At 55.6% G+C, this 18,798-nt stretch overlaps 1 protein-coding gene across 1 annotated transcript; it reads left to right on the forward strand.

Moving 5' to 3' along the window:
• The first annotated feature begins 234 nt into the window (after window positions 1-234).
• On the forward strand, window positions 235-16,400 carry GAA (alpha glucosidase). The gene is made up of 20 exons (XM_065910087.1): window positions 235-311; window positions 3,057-3,578; window positions 4,798-4,943; window positions 5,897-6,062; window positions 6,145-6,241; window positions 6,747-6,866; window positions 6,940-7,058; window positions 7,143-7,274; window positions 8,210-8,320; window positions 8,790-8,903; window positions 9,002-9,086; window positions 9,532-9,649; window positions 10,029-10,162; window positions 11,278-11,429; window positions 11,593-11,741; window positions 12,936-13,080; window positions 13,480-13,623; window positions 14,049-14,213; window positions 14,495-14,647; window positions 15,044-16,400. Exons 2-20 carry the CDS (start codon window positions 3,072-3,074, stop codon window positions 15,101-15,103), a joined length of 2,817 nt encoding a protein of 938 aa, XP_065766159.1. The 5' UTR covers window positions 235-311; window positions 3,057-3,071; the 3' UTR covers window positions 15,104-16,400.
• The last annotated feature ends 2,398 nt before the right edge of the window (window positions 16,401-18,798 follow it).

Below are 18,798 nucleotides of genomic sequence, written 5' to 3' on the forward strand. Positions count from 1 at the left end.
TTCTAGAATGCGGAGAGCTGCTCACTCGGGGGCGTCGCACCCTCCCCGGATCGCAAAAGGCGAAGCCCGGCCTCTCCCCAGAGCCCACTCTTCTGCAAAGCGCATGGCCCCTGGGCCGCTCCCACTTTCCAGGGGCGCCGAGGCCAAGAGGGCGAGGATGCCCCTGCGCGCCCCACCACCAGATGGCGCAAGCCCGGAGACGAGCACTCACCAAGGGCGCCTGCGCAGGGGACTGTCACGTGACTCGCCGCCACTGAGCCGCGGGCGCTGGATCCCGAGGTTGCTACTGCGGCCGGCGCGCGTGCGCGGAGGTGAGCCGGCCTGACAGCTGGATTGGGGCTGCGGGTGGTCCCAGCGAGTGGCGGAGCCGGGGCGGTCCGCGGCAACCCCACAGACTTGAGGCTTGGCGGGTCCAGGCAGTCGTCAAGCCCGAGAAGGGAGGGGCCGATCGATAGAAGGGTTGGTCGGCAGTGCTTTCCTTTTGGAGGAGTTGAGGGCATCGTGCCAGGGCCGCGCGCCAGAGGTCAGCAGTGACGACAGTGACCTCAGTAACACCTCAGGACCCCGGAAGCTCCACGGTACCCATTCATTGCCCCCGAGCTGGGCGAGGAAGGCTGTGCTTGCCCACGTTCACAGGGAGGAAGCTGAGGCACGGGAGGTTTAAAAACCCTTTAGCTGCCTCTGCAGGTGGTGGAGCTGGGCTCTGAATCAAGCTTGTCCGTACCACCACCGTGGCCTGGGGGGCAGTGGTTCAAAGTCACAGCCCAGAAAATGGGGCGACAGGCCCTCTGGGGCGCCACTTGACCTACTGACCGTCCGTCCTTCCCCATTTTTCTCTCTAAATTGTCGATCGCTGTGAGTGTGCCCCTTCCCCATTGTAGGATCTCTTCCCCCTTCTAGACTGTCTTCTCTGTCTGTAAAATCGAAACAGGGAAGGGATGGGGTGCTGCCCTGGCTGTGCCACTGGCCACCTCTTCAGCTTCTGAAGTCTGGGTGGGAAGGGCCAAGATCTTGAGTTTCTGAATCATCACGATCACAGATGTGTCTAACAGAATCAAGTGGAGCTGGGACACTGTGTGGTATAAAAAATAGATATTTATCCCAAGTCTTTGTCCCCAGTTCCTGACACACAACTCCTAAAGACCCTAGAATCTTGGTGGTGATAAGAATGTCTGTTTCATGCTAATGAGATGACTGGGGGCTTGTAAACAGCTTCAGAATGGAGGCTAGTCCCCAGAAGAACCAAGGCAGGATTCCAGGATGGGAACTTTCACCTGGCCTCACTCCCAGGAGCAAGGCTGATGATTAAGTTAATTACCAGTGGTCAGTGATCTCATCATTTAGTTGAGGTTTAGAGAGCTTCCGAGCTGGTGAACACATTTTGTTACTCAGAGGGTGGCCAGCCCAGAGAAGGCATAGAAGCTGAGCACCCCTTGTCCATACCTTGCCCTCTGGGTATTCCTAGGTTGTATCTTTTATAATAAACAAGTAAAGTGCTTTCCTGAGTTCTGTGAGTTGTTCTAGCCAGTTATTGAACCTGAGGTGAGGGGTATTGTGTGAACCCGGGAATTTATAGCCACGTGGTCAGAAGTGGAAGTGACAATCTGGAACTCATAGTTAGTGTCTGAGATGGGGGAAGTTCATGGGACTGAGCCCTCAACCTGTAGGGTCTTTGCTAATCCAGGAGTTCTTGTCAGAATTGAATTGAATTGAGTGTGAAAAAGCCTCACGCTTTTGGTGCCAGAAGTGTTGTGAATGAAAACAGTTTGCTCTTACACTTAACATACTGGTGAAGTATGGTGGCCAAAATGTTCCAGGTGACTGACTGGTCTGTTTGGGGCAGGCTCAGACTCTCAGTGACATGGGTGCACCTCTGCGGTGGGTGACTTTGCCCCCCAGTATCTGCATGTTTCCAGAGGCCATGAGAATGCAGCTCACAGACATCTTGCCACAAGGAGCTTTGCTGACAGAGATTCTGCTCCTGTGCCCTGACAGCATCACTGTCATCTCCTGCAAGGGGCCACCTCCTGGCCCTTAACACTAGGGCAGGCTTCTTCTGGGAGACCTGGACCCCTCTAAGGACCAGCTTTGGCTTGAGGACCCCCAGTGCCATGACCTTCACCAACCTTCCTTAACCTGCATGACAGTCTTGGGCTCTGGGACCCACCAGCCTCCTCTGGGATCAGGAGGGTGGGTACGTGTGGGTGGTCTCAGCCTCTCTGCCAACCTCCGCATTTTCTCTCAAGCAGATAAAAAGGATTCCCCAAGTAAAATCCTGGCATGTTTAGTCCCATATCCATGGCTGCTGCTCCTCAGAGGAGCTGGACAATGTTCCTTACATAAAGATAAGCAAGATGTGGGTAATAACAGTCTTAGCACCAGAGTCACCAGAATGAGGCTCCAGTGCAGTGGCTGTGGCAGAGACCCACAACCAGACCCCGTGTGGGCAGGGGCCGGGAGGGGCTACACCTGCCAAGTCCTGGGGGCCAGGCCTCTCTCCTTTGCTCGGCCATCCTTGAGTGTTGCCCTGGGTTGTGGTGCCCAAGACCCCTCAGAGGCTGTATCCACATCCAGGTCAGCAGAGAGGGACAGAGAGAGGGCACGCTTCTGCCCCATTGGCCAAGACTTAATCACCTTGGTCACAATCCTCATACAAAAGCGGGACTTGCTCCATCTACTGTGGGAACTTGTTCCACTTGATCTGTCATGTGGGTCTTTGTCACATCATTTTGTCATTTTGTTGAGTCATTTTGTCATTTTGTTATTTTGTCTTTGTTGAGTCATTAAGTCACTTTGAAAGACATTCTAGATGCGTTAATTTGTGACATATTAGAAGACCACAATGCACAGAATTCTGCAACTCCCTGTTTGGGACTTTTCTCTCCTTTCCCGTTTTCCGCCCTGCCCCAGGTCTGCCCTCACTCACTTCCGCCCTGGGCGCAGTTGGGCCAGCCCCAAGTTCAAGTCTGGAAGCTGCTTTGAGAGTCTCCTGAGGTCCTGGGCATTCCTTCCTACTGTCCTACTGAGCCTGGTTCTTCTGTCTGCATGCTTCCTAGATCCACTGCCCACCCATGATGAGGTGGCCACCCTGCTTCCGCTCCCTGCTGGGGGTCTGCACCCTCCTCTCCTTGGCCCTCCTGGGGAACATCCTGCTTCATGACTTGGAGGTGGTCCCCCGAGAACTACGAGGCTTCTCCCAAGATGAGATTCACCAAGCTTGCCAGCCAGGAGCCAGCAGCCCAGAATGCCGTGGCAGCCCCAGGGCAGCGCCCACACAGTGCGACCTGCCCCCCAACAGCCGCTTCGACTGTGCCCCAGACAAGGGCATTACCCAGCAGCAGTGTGAGGCCCGCGGCTGCTGCTACGTGCCTGCAGAGTGGCCTCCGGGTGCTCAGATGGGGCAGCCCTGGTGCTTCTTCCCTCCCAGCTACCCCAGTTACAGGCTGGAGAACCTGACCACCACTGAGACAGGGTACACGGCCACCCTGACCCGTGCCGTCCCGACCTTCTTCCCCAAGGACATCATGACCCTGAGGCTGGATGTGTTGATGGAGACCGAGAGCCGACTCCACTTCACGGTGGGCAGGATGGGGGCCAGGGGCTGGGCAGGGGCAGAGCGGGTGTGTGGACGGTGGATGAAGATGGATTCTGCTGTGCTGAGTCGCTCAGTCATGTCCGACTCGTTGAGACCCCCCAAGGACTGTAGCCTGCCAGGCTCCTCTGTCCATGGGGATTCTCCAGGCAAGAATACTGGAGTGGGTTGCCACGCCCTCCTCCAGGGGATCTTCCAACCCAGGGACTGAACCCAGGTCTCCTGCATTGCAGGTGGATTCTTTAGCGTCTGAGCCACCAGGGAAGCCTGAAGACGGACTCTATGGGGTGTTTATTAATGCATAGATGTGTACTGTACCCTCACCTAGAGTCTGGGTGTGAGCAGACATGGCATCTACATTCAGGGGATAGTGGGTCACTAAGACAGTGACTGGGAGGTTCTCGGAGTGTTCTAGAGGGCAGGGCTTAAAGTGAGGTGGTGGAAGGTTCGGTCCCCCCCACCCCCAGGAAGTGACATCCCAGCTGGGACCTAAAGTAGGAGGCAGGAAGGGTGACGTTCCAGGCAGTGGGTGGTGGGATCCCAGCCACTGAGGGCAGGGCCTCTTGTCTGATTTATTCCCAGCCGCTGGGACAGTGTCTGGCACATAGCAGGTGCTCGGTAAAAATTTGTCCACTGAATGAATGTCCAGACACAAAGGTGAGAGAGCCTGCAGCACACAGTTCAGTAATGCCCAGTTATTTTAACAAAGTAATTAACAGCAGCCATGAATTACTGAGTGATGACTGTGTACCCAGACAATGGTTGGGTGATCTAATTATGTTTTCGCATTCACCATATGACTAGGAATGCCAGACAGAAAAACGTTGCCAGATTCAGGAAATAAAAATACAGTTTTGAATTTCAGATAACTGAGGAATTAGTCTTTTTTTTTTTTTTTTTTTTTAGCATAAGTATGTCCCATAGACTATCTGGGACATATTAATACTAAAAACAATTGTGTATCTGAAACCCAGATTTCCTGGTGTTGTATATTTTACCTGGCAGCCCACAGGAGGTGCTCTCCTGGCTCTATAGGAAACTGAGGCTCAGGGGTGTGGACTAGTCTGTCCACACCTCCACGCTCTGTGCGGCCGCCCTGGGGACTTGAACTGACTCCTCCCTCCTCTGGAGGGTGAAGGATGGAGTGGACAGGTGTTGGGGCAGCCAGCCACCAAGGGCCTCATGACACTATTCTCGTCCTCTAGATCAAAGATCCTGCCAACAGGCGCTATGAGGTGCCCTTGGAGACCCCACGTGTCAGCAGCCAGGCGCCGTTCACACTGTACAGCGTGGAGTTCTCGGAGGAGCCCTTTGGGGTGGTCGTGCGGCGGAAGCTGGACGGACGGGTGCTGTGAGTGCCTAGTCTCTGTGCCCGCCTAGTCTCTGTGCCCGCCCCCAATCTAGGTGGGAGGGCCAGGGAGCTGGAGGGCATTGTCCCTGACCCTGTTGTGGTCCACCCTCCTGCTCTGGCCTCCTTGCTGTTCATGGCCCCTGGGGGCCCTGGTGCTCACTGTTCCCTGCACCCGAGCCTTCAAAGGCCCCTTCTCAAAGGCCCCCCACCCACACTGTCCACCCCAGGGAGGCCCATGGGGAGTGATTTTCCCCAGGGGACACTTGGCAAGAGCTGCAGACATTGTCACGACCAAGGCGGGGATGCAGGGATTCCACTCAGCTCCCCACAGCACACAGGATGGCCCAGAACACAGAGGGATCGGCCCAGACATCAGCAGTGCCTTGGCTGAGAAACCCTGTCCAGTCTAAAGGAGCTGCATCACTCAGACAACACCCCATACTCTGCTTTATTATTTATTTCTTTATCACAGGGTACACATCAATATGGGTTTCCCAAGTAGCTCAGCCAGTAAAGAATCTGCCTGCAATGTGGGAGACCTGGGTTTGATCCTTGGGTTGGGAAGATCCTCTGGAGGAGGGCATGGCAACCCACTCCAGTATTCTTGCCTGGAAAACCCCCATGGACAGAGGAGCCTGGCGGGCTACAGTCCATGGGGTCACAGAGTTGGACACAACTGAGCGACTAAGCACAGCACAGCACATATCAATTTATCAGACACTGCAGTTATTAACTTGTCTCATCCTTTCTCTTGGCCCTGTGGAACCTCGGAGTGCCCTAACTGCCTCTGGCCGGGCAGCTCCATGAAGTCTGGGAGCAGTTTGGCCCTCCTGGGAGGTGGTACTCAGGGCCACAACCCCCAGGACTGGAAGATTTTGGGCAGCAGCCGCTTGTGGTCAGGGCTCAAAGGGCTGTCAGCTTCTTGTGCGAGGTCACCTGGTCTCTTCTGGCAGGCTGAACACCACAGTGGCCCCCCTGTTCTTTGCGGACCAGTTTCTGCAGCTGTCCACCTCCCTGCCATCCCAGCGCATCACAGGCCTTGCCGAACATCTTGGGTCCCTGATGCTCAGCACCAACTGGACCAAGATCACCCTCTGGAACCGGGACATCGCCCCTGAGGTAAAGGGGTGGCGGAAGGGGGTCTGGGATCAGAGGGGCCTCATGGGCCAGGACGTAATGTTGGGTGTCTGCCATGTCCCAGCCCAACGTGAACCTGTACGGATCTCACCCTTTCTACCTGGTCCTGGAGGATGGCGGGTTGGCTCACGGGGTCTTCCTGCTGAATAGCAACGCCATGGGTAAGCACGGGGGCACTGGGGCTTCCACATCTTCTGGCCAGTTCTGCTTCTAAGCCCCCAGCCAGGGTTTCCCTGATGCAGCTACACCCCCGCCTACCTTGAGGGGGCTGGGACTCTCTGTACCTGCCTGAGATCTGTTGCAGGTCTGTTGCAGACCTGTTGCAGGTCTCAGAGGAGGGGGCAGGGGATCGAGCCTTGTACATTCTCTGAGAAATGAGCAGTGGGCCATGGCCTCTGCCAGCTCTATCCTTCGGTGCCCCTAAGGTGAGACCTCTGATGTGAGGAGGGGGACTGAGGCCGTAAAGGGGGAGCCTCAGGCTGCTCAGCACCTTCCCATCCTGCTCCAGGTCTCTCAGTGAGCTGGGCTTAGAGTGACTGCCCTGGGCCCCCGGGCTCCCTGCAGGAGGACCTCTCCAGCAGGTGTTTGGCCCATTGGTGCAGCGCTGAAGGCCCCAGGGAAGGGGGGTGAGTATTTGTCCCTGAGCCCCAAGGCTGCTTCCTCCAGATGTGGTCCTCCAGCCCAGCCCAGCCCTCAGCTGGAGGTCGACAGGCGGGATCCTGGACGTGTACATCTTCCTGGGCCCGGAGCCCAAGAGCGTGGTGCAGCAGTACCTGGATGTCGTGGGTAGGCCTCGCCCCGGCCCCGGCTGCTCCCTCCCCAGTCCCTCCTGCCCACTCACAGTCACCTTGGCCCCCAGGCTACCCGTTCATGCCGCCATACTGGGGCCTGGGCTTCCACCTGTGCCGCTGGGGCTACTCCACCTCCGCCATCACCCGCCAGGTCGTAGAGAACATGACCAGGGCCTACTTCCCCCTGGTGAGTGCTGGGGAGGGGCCTGGGGCCCGTTGGGGGGTTGGGGTGGTGAGCCTGGGCCCCGACCGCCCTGTGCTGTGGCTGCAGGACGTCCAGTGGAATGACCTCGACTACATGGATGCCAGACGGGACTTCACCTTCAACAAGGACCACTTCGGGGACTTCCCAGCCATGGTGCAGGAGCTCCACCAGATCGGTCGGCGGTACATCATGATTGTGGTGAGTGCCCCTTGGGTCCTGTGCCGTGCGGAGCGGGCTCTTTTGGAAGCCAAGGGTCCCAGCGTCCGGTGGCTCCAGCTCTCAGTGGCATCATCCTTGACCTGCCATGGGCACGGAGGACATTTCTGAGGGTCTTTGGTATTGAGGGACTATCAGATTTATAGACTTGGCCTTTGTGGTCCAGTGATGAACCTGGAAACATGTGTTTGCTCAGGATCCTTGCAGCTGTAAGTTGCTTGAACCGCTGAAAGCAAGTGGTGAGCGCATCACTCAGCTGACACCACTCAACTCTGGCAGGCCAGGCGGAGCTGTGTGCTGGGGCAGTTGGAATGCTCCGCGAGACCCCTGCCTTTCCTCCCTGTGGTCAGCTCTGCCTTATGGGGTGCAGGGCAGGCTCTGAGTGGTTCAGCACAAGGACACACCTCCCTAGGCCAGTCCCCACAGTCAGAGGGATGCAGTTCAGGCTGGTATAGCTTGTGGGGGGTGCCCAGAGGAGGAGGTGGGGAGGGGGAGCTGAGACAACCAAGTAGTCGCCACCGTGGATGCCCCTCAGGAGAGGAAATCCGTTTGGAATTGGACTGATGGTCATTTCTATCCTCGTGGCCCCTCTGAAGGGAGCGGTGTCCAGGGCCACTCACTCAGAGTAAGGAGGGCAGGTGCAGACCTTTTCTTATTTTTATTTCTAAATGAAATAAATGGTCACTGTGGAGCATTTGTGAAATTCTGGGCCCTTCAAGCAAAAGTAACTCTTGCATCCAGGTGCTCCCCATTTGACCATCCGGGGGCGGGTTGCGTGCACCTCCACACACAGCGTGTTGACTCACATGAAGCTGCATCCACTTCTGCCTTGCTAACATTTAGGGAGAGCATTTTCCCAGCAATGGGGCCAAGGTTTCAGGCGTTTCCTTCTCATCCTGACTGGTTTCTCTCTCCAGGATCCTGCCATCAGCAGCTCAGGCCCTGCTGGGACCTACCGACCCTACGACGAGGGTCTGAGGCGAGGGGTCTTCATCACCAATGAGACTGGGCAGCCACTGATTGGGCAGGTACAGTGGGGCCTGGGGGGCGAGGGGGAGAAAGAGGGGTCTCCGGCCAGTGGTACTGAAGGCGGGGTTCACAGCTGGGGGTGACTGGCTTCTGACAAGGCAGGCCACCTAGAATCCTTGTGTCGGGGGCCCTTGTTTGCAGGCAGTTCAGACGCAAGCTCCAAAGCTCCTCAGGGAGACCTCAGAGTCCTCTACATCCTCTGGGTCCCCAGGGGCTTCCATGCGGTGGAGTGGGGGGGTGCAGGGGTGCATCCAGAAGAGTCCCTGCTTCTTCCCCAGGGCAAGCCAAGGACCAGGAAGAAGGCTGCCAGGAGTGTGGCTTCTGGGGCCTTTCCCCATGCTCCTCCCCCTTGCAGTCCACCCACCCCCAGGGGAGATGAGTGAGGCTGCAGCCCTGCCCGCAGCTGGTTTGCCCAGGACCTCTGTGCAGGCTCTAGGGGCCCCGTCTGCCCTCTGACCTCTTGTCCAGGTGTGGCCCGGACTCACCGCCTTCCCCGACTTCACCAACCCCGAGGCTCTTGACTGGTGGCAGGACATGGTGACCGAGTTCCACGCCCAAGTGCCCTTCGATGGCATGTGGATCGTGAGTGTGGCCCTGCCCCTGGGTGTCCCATGGCCTTGGGGACCAGCCCCATGCCCTGAACCAGGTAGGGCATCCTACCCCCCAGTCCTTTCTCACAGGATATGAATGAGCCATCCAATTTTGTGAGGGGCTCAGTGGATGGCTGCCCAGACAACAACCTGGAGAACCCACCATACATGCCAGGTGAGCTGTCCCCAATCCCTGCCTGCCTCCACCTGCCTGTTCCTAGCACTAGTCAGCTGGGGACTTAATAGCTCAAACCAAGGGATTTCCCTTCTCTGGTTTGGGAGGCTTGAAGCCCTGGTTTCTGAGAAGCTGATAGACAGCAGGAGCCCGGGGCATGTGAGGGAAGCCTCAGGAGTGAGGTTCATGTGGGGAGGCCCCAGCCACGTGATGCTGACCGGGCATGTGCTGCTGAGGCGAGACCCTTCAGAGGGGGTGCTCCAGGCGCAGCTGGTTTAGGAGCAGGCAGAGGTGAAGTCTGGGTCTGCAGAGGCCAGGCTGTGGCACCACCTCGTCCTGTCCTTGGAGAAGTGGAGACTGTACCCGGGTCCCAAGAAGCTCCAGGATGTGGGGGGCACCAGCCTGCTGGGCGGAGGCTCCAAGGAAACAGCTCCCCCTTCTCCAGGGGTGGTTGGCGGGACTCTCCGGGCAGCCACCATCTGCGCCTCCAGCCACCAGTTCCTGTCCACACACTATGATCTGCACAACCTGTATGGCCTGACTGAAGCCTTAGCCTCCTACAGGTGAGGGGCCAGGGTGGGGGAAGGAGAGAAGGAAGCCCAGGTTCCCCCCAGGGCCCCTGCCACCCCCATACTAACCCCTCTTACCCTCCGGCTCCATGCCTGGTGCCTCAGAGGAAGGGCATAGTGACGAGACAGGGAGGCCAGGGCTGGTCAGGACCTCTGGCTTCCTTGAGCTTCAAGGGATGTTTGTCCAGCCTGGGACATGTGCATTTTGAGGGTAAGTCGGGTGGCAGGGCTGACCGCCTGGCAGACACAGGCAGAGCCCTCAGCTATCCGGCTCCTTGTTCCCAGCCCACCATCCCTGCTGCACTGCCAGGCGCTCTTGCTGGCAGTGACGAGGTTCCTGGTGACCCTGCTCAACACAGCTCTTTCCACCCAGGGCCCTGGTGAAGGCTCGAGGGACGCGTCCCTTCGTGATCTCTCGCTCAACCTTTGCTGGCCACGGCCGATACTCCGGCCACTGGACAGGGGATGTGTGGAGCAACTGGGAGCAGCTTTCCTACTCCGTGCCAGGTGAGCATACCTGTCAGGAGGTGGGGCGAGGAGTGGAGGGTGGGCCCCTCTCCAGGGGAGTTTGTCCAGAGCCAGGTCCTCAAAGAGATGCTGCTGGGATGGGGTGGGGCCTGCCGCCAACTCCTGTAAGTGGGCTCACCTGTGGTGCCCCTCTTCCCAGCATCCCATCTTGGATTCATGCTTTGTTAGAACATCCCTTCTGATGACCACATTCTGAGTTGCGTGAAAACTGCATCTGAGCTCAGTCCAAAGGGCGCTCCCACCGCTGTTGTCTCAGTGCCTGGCTCCACCTTACAGAGAGAATTTTGACTTTTGTTTCAAGAGCTCTGATGCTGCAGATGTCTTAGGCCCAGGGATGGCTCAGGAGCCCTGGGGAGAGGGTAGAGGTGACCCCCTGAGGTCACAACTGAAGAGAGCCTCCATCAAACCCTCCAGCCTGGAAGTGCTTTCCTAGTCACAGGCTTGCTTTCACGTGTGATGCATATGAACGTCGTGTATGTGACGTCCTGCTGAGCTGAGTCCATTCTTCCTTCACAAAGCTGCTGCTGGCTCTGCCCACGGGTGCTGACTGGCTCTGATTTTTATCCTGGGGCCAGTGTGGCGGGTCAGGCCTGAATCCTCTTTAACTTTTGCCATTTTAATTGTGTCTTGGTGTAGGTCTGTTTGAGTTCATCTTGCTTGGGACCCTCTGTGTTTCCTGTATCTGATGCCTTCTTCTGATAGGGAAACAAGTCATGGTGGATCAGTGCCCACCCTGATGTCCTCAACCTGATCATGTCTGCAATGACCCTATTTCCAAATGTGGTCACATTCCCAGCAACTGGGGGTTAGGACTAGAACTTAACCTTTGTGGGGTGGGGAGGGGATTCAATTCATCCCTGACCGATCTAGTTTGCCCTGCACACCCTAGGTGTTAGGGAGCGGATACGGCAGGGTGTTCTACTGAAACCACGAGTACAGGATGCGCCAGCCTGCGCCAGCCGTCGAGTGGGGGCTGAGTGGGAGGGTCTTCGGGAGGGATCCTCCTCCCTCGCCAGTTCAACAGACAACGTCTGTCAGGCTCCTGGACAGGCCCAGCTGTGGCGTCTGCAGACCTGTCTGACTCTGCCCTCCAGAAATCCTGCTTTTCAATCTGCTGGGGGTGCCCCTGGTAGGGGCTGACATCTGTGGCTTCCTGGGCAACACCTCAGAGGAGCTGTGTGTGCGCTGGACCCAGCTGGGGGCCTTCTACCCCTTCATGCGGAACCACAATGCCCTGAACAGCCAGGTAGGGCAGGGACGGCAGGGGAGGCTGTGCCCTGGGGAACACCGCTTTCTGTGCCAGGGATCCCAGCCCTGGCTGGCCCAAAGTGCTGGATCTCCTAGGGTGGGGGAACCTGGGGGACTGCCACCCCAGATCCCAGGTGCTTCCGCCACGCCCTCCACCACAGCCGCAGGAACCGTACAGGTTCAGTGAGACGGCACAACAAGCCATGAGGAAGGCCTTCACCCTGCGCTACGTGCTGCTGCCCTATCTCTACACGCTGTTCCACGGGGCCCACGTCAGAGGCGAGACGGTGGCCCGGCCCCTCTTCCTGGAGTGAGTGCCTGGGTTGGGAGCGATGGCCTCAGGCCCACTGACCTCAGGGCAGCCACCCTCCTGCGTTGGGTGTTCCAGGCACCAGGAGGAGGGAGGTGGCAGCAAAATCTGGGCCCTCCCCACTGAGGTAACCCCTGCACCAACAGTTCCTACCCACTGGATTCCAGTTCAGGGCTAGGAGCCCTCGGTAACAGAAAATCCCATGAGGAACACTGAGTACAGACCAGGCCTCCCAGATGGCAAAACAAGTTGTAAGTCGACCATGATTGAATCCGTTTGAGGCTTAAGGTAATAAGACCACCGAAGAAATCCAATAGCTATCCCACAGATAGGACTCAGTATACCTGAGAAGTTACCATCCTGTAAAATGGCTCCTTGAATCAGAGGGTTAAAGGATTTTTCAGTAGTGTGGTAATTAGTAAGCTATTTGCAAAAGTCTGTTTCCTCTCATCTCATACAAACTTAAATTCCAGATGAATTAAATGTCAAAAATTAAGCTGTAGAAAAAGCCCCAGGAAAACAGAAGTCGATGTTTCCCTCTGCTCTGGCAAGAAAGGGCTTTCTAAGCATCAAAAGCAAAAAGCAAAGGAAGGAGGTTTAATTTAGAGGAAAAAAAAATAACATTTCTCTGAACATAAACAGAAAAATAAACAGAAAACTGCTCTGAACATAGATTGTCAAGGCAAATGAATAGCAGAAAACCTTCGTGGCTAAGTTGATAAAAGAATCTGCCTACAATGCAGGAGACCAGGGTTTGATCCCTGGGTTGGGAATATCCCCTGGAGAAGGGAAAGGCTACCCACTCCAGTATTCTGGACTGGAGAAGTCCATGGACTGTATAGTCCATGGGGTCACAAAGAGTTGGACATGACTGAGTGACTTTCACTTGTCAATAAAATGACACTTTCCCTAATGTACAGAAACTCAGACCAAGTGTAAGACTAATATCAAGAACCAAATAAAACACATGGGCAAGAACACAGTTTGCAAGTAGGAGATGTGAACAGGTCATGCCCGGATAATCAGGCAAGGAGCAGTTACTCTTGGCTCCTGCCTTGACTTCATTTGGCTAGAACCAGCCCTGCCACATGTAACCCAGGTCCTTCAGCTCCTTTCCAAACCTCCCCACGGGTCCCCTGAGCCCACTGACCTCAGAGGTTACCAGACCGCCCTGCCAGTCTTTCCTGTTTGAAGGTTCCCTGAGGACCCCAGCACCTGGACTGTGGACCGCCAGCTCCTATGGGGGGAGGCTCTGCTTATCACCCCAGTGCTCGAGGCTGAGAAGGTTGAAGTCACTGGCTACTTCCCCCAGGGCACATGGTACGACCTGCAGACCCAGGTGAGTCCTGGGGCCCTGAAGCCTGGGAGGATGGGGGAGATGGTGGAGAGGTCCTCCCTCTGGCATTGTTGGTATGGAGGGGTCCTGGCTACATGAGGGCCCTCACCTGGAGCTTCTCCACTAGCATCATCTTGTGAGATCCTTGCAGGACCCATTTTCTAGATGGGGAAACTGAGGCTGGATGGGTGACTTGCCACCAAACTGAGCCAGGACTCCAGTTCTCCTGCTTCCACACTCCTGCCCCTTATCCCATCCTCTGAGCGGCCCCACCCGAGCCCTGGCTTCAGCCTATCATGCTCTGTCCCCACTGTGGGGCTCAGTCTCTGCTCTTGCCTCCCAACAATAGCACAGTGTCTTGGCACTGCCCAGGACCCTTTGTGATATGACATCCCCCTCCAGGTACCAATGGAGGCCTTTGGCAGCCTCCCACCTCCTGCACCCCTCATATCTACCATCCACAGCAAGGGGCAGTGGGTGACGCTGTCCGCCCCGCTGGACACCATCAACGTCCACCTCCGGGCTGGGCACATCATCCCTATGCAGGTACATGGACCGGGCCCCTGAGCCCATTTGTCAAGCCCTGGGGCCGCTGGGCCCCCACATGCCTCTTTCCAGCTGGAGGCCCACCCCCAGAGAGAGATGATGCTTCTGAGGGGTGAAGATGACCTGGGCTGGGGAAGGACACATCCCTGCACTGACTTGCTCCCAGGCCAGGCAGAGGGGAGGCCTCCTAGAGCTTCATTGGCCCTTCTCAGAAAACAGTCAGTCTGCAAACTTCCATGGGCCTTGTGTCCTCTGAGGTGACCCCTGGGTCAGGGTGGTCTCCACAGGCCTCCAGGCTACTTGGCTGTAGACTGTCCTGCGGATCTCGGTTCCACTATGGCACTGTCCCAGCCTAGCATCCCTCACACCTGGGTTTGGAGGCCTCCACCAGGCTTGGGACAGTGACGTGGGCCACCCCCTCCCAGGGCCCTGCCCTCACGACCACAGAGTCCCGCAAGCAACCCATGGCCCTGGCTGTGGCCCTGACTGCCAGTGGGGAGGCCCAAGGGGAGCTGTTCTGGGACGATGGGGAAAGCCTGGGAGTGCTGGACGGCGGGGACTACATGCAGCTCATCTTCCTGGCCAAGAACGTGAGTCGGATCCACCCAGGCTGGGGGCCATCTTGGGGTGACTCTCCTGACTCGGTGAGGGTAGCTGGGCCTGGGGTCCTGGGATGGCCACCTGCCACCGGGTCAACCAGACTGAAGAGGAGAAGAGCCCGTGGGCCAAGTGCCTTGACCAGAGCTTCCTGCACTGTGCCAGCATCCCAGGGGTTGCCGGGGGTGTGCTGCCCAGAGACTCTGCCCGAGTGGGGCTTGCTGCCCCAGACCATCTGCTCACACCTCCGGTCCTGTCTGTCTGCTCCGGCCAGAACACCATTGTGAACAAGCTGGTGCACATGAGCAGTGAGGGGGCCAGCCTGCAGCTGAGGAACGTGACCGTCCTGGGGGTGGCCACAGCCCCCCATCAGGTCCTCTGCAACAGCATTCCTGTCTCCAACTTCACCTTCAGCCCTGACACAGAGGCAAGAGAGCCCACACTTGGGGCCAGAGGGCCTGTCTCTGAGGGTGGGTGAGGGGGTAGGAGGTGCCCGCTGAACTGGCATTCATGGGACCCCTGTCCAGCAGGGAGAGGACACTTGAGTGTTACACGGGCAGAGGGAGCAGAACTTCATGGAAGAGTGGGGAGCGTACCTTACACTTCACATCTTTCCTCTGCCCGTGTCCACGGTGTCGGCCCCTGGTTAAACGGCAGCTTGTTTCCAAAGCAGATTGAGGTGGCCACTGCCAGGAGTGCTGGGAGGGAAGAGCAAGACTCCCAGGGCCAGGCCAGGCCCCATGTCCACTGCCCACCCACATCTGCAGGCTCCAGTCTGCCTCACTTCGGTTGCCAACCCAGTTTTCCTATTTCTTGTCCCCAGACTCTGGACATCCCTGTCTCGCTGACCATGGGAGAGCAGTTTGTCATCAGCTGGTCTTAACCCGGGGCCCAGTGGTATGCTGCTCCTTTACAGACCTCCCAGTGGCCCAGCACGTGCAGCCTCAGTCGGCGGAGTAGGGGCCTTGGGTCAGAAGTGCTTACCCCGAGTCACATGGCACTGACGTCTTTGAACACCCAGGTCTGCTTGTGAGTCTGTCTCCCGGGCTCTGGGCCAGCAGCTCGTCTGAGTGTTCTGCCCAGATGCCAGTCAGATCAATGCCCTGAGGGGTGCCCTATACTGGAAATGTTTACTGGAAGCTTTGCTCCTCTGTAGCCTGTCACTGCAATGTGTGTGCACTGTCAGCCACCACTGCCCACCTATGACGCAGAGGTGGTGCCTGGACGGGGTGGTACCTGCATCGCAAGGCCCACCTCCCTGCTGCTGGGACCCGATGAAAGCACAGAATTGGGGGCTGCTGCCCCCAACAACTCAGCAGAGTTCACAGGATTCAGGGAACCCTCAATCTGAAGTGCAATTATTTTCAATAAAAGGATACACCTGAAGGTCTTGACACAGAAGTAGGACTCCATCCTTGATGGGCCCCTGGACATTTCTGGGCAGAGTGTGCATGCTTTATTGTGCACTCTGAGCAGCACCCTCACAGCCCACCACCTCACACCCTAGTATCCTGTGTCAGGTGACTGGAGAACAGCCAGCCAGGCCTGGTGTCAGTCACCTGGTGGGAGATGCATGCCCTCCCCAACCCTGCTCAAGGGCTCTATGGACTAAAGCTGCTACGCCCACACTTCCGTTCCCAGGCAACCACTGGTCTGCTTTTGGTCACTATAGTTTACATTTTTTTGAATTTTCTATAAATGGAATCATACAGCTTTTTTGGGGGAGGGGGGCTAATATTAATCTAACTACTTTTGAGATTCATCCATGTTGTATGTGTGCTTTTTCATTGCCAAATAGTTTTCCGTGGTACGGAGGTGCCACATGGTTTATCAAATTTTAATGGTGTTAAGAGTGTTTTCAGCCATTTACTGTTAGGAATAAAGATGTGGTCAGCAGTCGTGGACCAGTGTGAACGGACGTTTTCATTTCTCTTGAGCAGACACCAAGCATGATACAGTCAGGTCATATGGAGGGGGTGTGTGTGTGATTGAACTATTTTCCAAAGTGAGTGACTCGCTCTGTGCTCCTACCAGCTTCGCTGTGGCTTGGTCTGGTCTCTGCAATTTCAGCCATTCCACTGACAGTGGATTTCATGGGTGTGATTTGTGTTCCTAATGACTGAAGATGGTGAGCATCTTTTCCTGGACTTATGTCACTCATAAATCTTTGGTGAAGTGTCTATTCAGGTATTTTGCCTATTTTTTACTTAGATTTGTTCCCCCTGAGTTATAAAAGTTTTTCCATTGCTACTGACAAATTACCACAATCTCCGTGGCTTAAAATGACAGATTTATTCTATCATGGTTCTGTAGGTTAGAAGTTTGACTTGGTCTCACCGGGCTAAAATCAGGTGTTAGCAGGGCTGCTGCTTCCTCTCTGGAGGCTCCCTTGCTTTCGGGTTGTTGGTAGAATTCAGTCTCCCGCGCATACAGGTCTGAGGTGTGCTGTCACCTTCACATCCTCCTGAGCTTCTAGGGGCTACTCCAGATCGTAGCTCGGGGCACCGAATGCAGCAACGGTGAGCTGAATCCTCCTCACCAATGAGACTCTCTCCCGCCTCTTCCATTACACCATGGAAGTCTGACTTCTCTGACCCATGGTAGTCCTTCATGTCAAATTCTTAATCTCACCTGCAAAGTCCCTCTGGCCATTTAATGTGGGATATTCACAGATTCCAGGGATTAAGATGTGGGCATTTGGGAGTGGGGTAGGTGGGTTTCTCTAATCTCTGAGTGAGAGCTACTCTCTAGTTGTGGTGTGTGACTTCTCATCACGGTGGCTTCTCTCCTTGGGGGGCATGGGCTCTAGGGAGCATGGGCTTTAGTCGTTGCAGCAATGGGCTCTTTGCTCAGAGCACATGCAGCTCCTGGGCTCTGGAGCACAGGCTTAGTTTGCTCTGAGCCATGTGGGATCCTCCCAGATCAGGGATCAAACCTGTGTTTCCTGGATTGGTAGGCAGATTCTTTACCACTGAGCCATCGGGGAAGCCCTCAGATGAATTTCTTAAAAGAGACTCCTTATCTAGGACATATTCTTGCCCACAGCACTGACAGTATAATTCCTTGTTTATTTCACTATTGTCTGAGGTCCTAAGAAAAAAATGAAAGTTGACAATTAGTAGCCCTCAGTTCCGAGTTTGTCATGTTAGAACCCAAGTCTCAGGTGGCGCTAGTGGTAAAGAACCTGCCTGCCAATGCAGGAGACTCGAGTCATAGGTTCAATCCTTGGGTCAGGAAGATCCCCTGGAGAAGGAAATGGCAATCAACTCCAGCATTCTTGCCTGGAAAATTCCATGGACAGAGGAGCCTGGCAGGCTACAGTCCACGGAGTCACAAAAAGTTGGACACAACTAAGCCACTGAGCACACATTTGGAGGGACCATCATTCTACCTACACATAAAATTCTTCATATTTTCCAGTTTGTCTTTTGTCAAGTACATGCTTTACAAGTATTTCCCCCCTTGCCCATGCCCTTTTTAAGTATAATTTAGAGGCAGTGTTAAAGATTCCCCACCTGATTTTTGACACAGTTCACATACCACACGATTTACCATTTTAAAATGTACAATTCTGTACCTTTTAGTATATTCAGAGAATCTTGCGACCATACTTCTAGTTCCAGAACATTTCCATCACCCCCAAAGAAGTCGTGTACCCTACAGCAGTCACTCCCTCTCAGCCCCCAGAAAACTGGTTACCCACTGTCTCTATGGATCTACCAATTTAGGACATTTAACAGAAATAGAAGCACTTGTGTGGCCCTTTGTGACTGGCTTGTTCTACTCAGCCTATGTCAAGGTTCAAACTGCAACATGTGCCAGCTCTTAGTTCCTTCCCATTGCCAAACACTATCCATCAGGTATGCTTGCATCTTTCCATTCACTGGGCATCTGGATTATTTCCACACCAACTCCAACACTTAGCCCATGGAGAACAGATGAACCCACTTGGCCTGTCACACTAGCCCCAGACACCCACCCAATAACCCCCACCCATGTGCATCAGTGCAAATAGGACATCACTTCCCTCCCCAAGCCCCTGGTGATGCACACTCCTTTCCAGGCCTCCTTCCCTGGTGCCGGGGGACGCTGGTGAGCACACCCGTGCAGCCTGCACTCCAGACTACTGCTGACGGCAGAGCGACTCCCTCGGAGGGAAGTATCATTCCAACGGCTCCCACTGCCCACGAGCCCAGCTGCTTTCCAGAAAGTCTGTACCTACTCACGTGAACATCACACACCCACGTCTTCACCAACTTCACTCAGGGCTAATGGTTATGAAACCTTTGGTAATCACATACTGCTTTTGAATCATCCCCAAGGGTACACTTATATGGACGTCTGCATTTGTTTCCTTTTTGACAACATCTGATTTAGGCTGAGTTTCTCAGGGGTCTTCCCTTGTGGCTTGTTTCCTGTTGGTCCCTCCCTGAATCACCCATGGTGCCTTATGTGTGGCCTCTCCTCAGCCATGATGGGTGGGCTCACTAATCCAGAGAAGCCTGGCTGTGAACAGTTCCTTACAGTTATCAGCCCAGGGATCCTATCTTGCCCTCTGCACCCAGGCACACAGACGCA

This window comes from Muntiacus reevesi, chromosome 18 (assembly GCF_963930625.1).
Source record: "Muntiacus reevesi chromosome 18, mMunRee1.1, whole genome shotgun sequence".
NCBI lineage: Eukaryota > Metazoa > Chordata > Mammalia > Artiodactyla > Cervidae > Muntiacus > Muntiacus reevesi.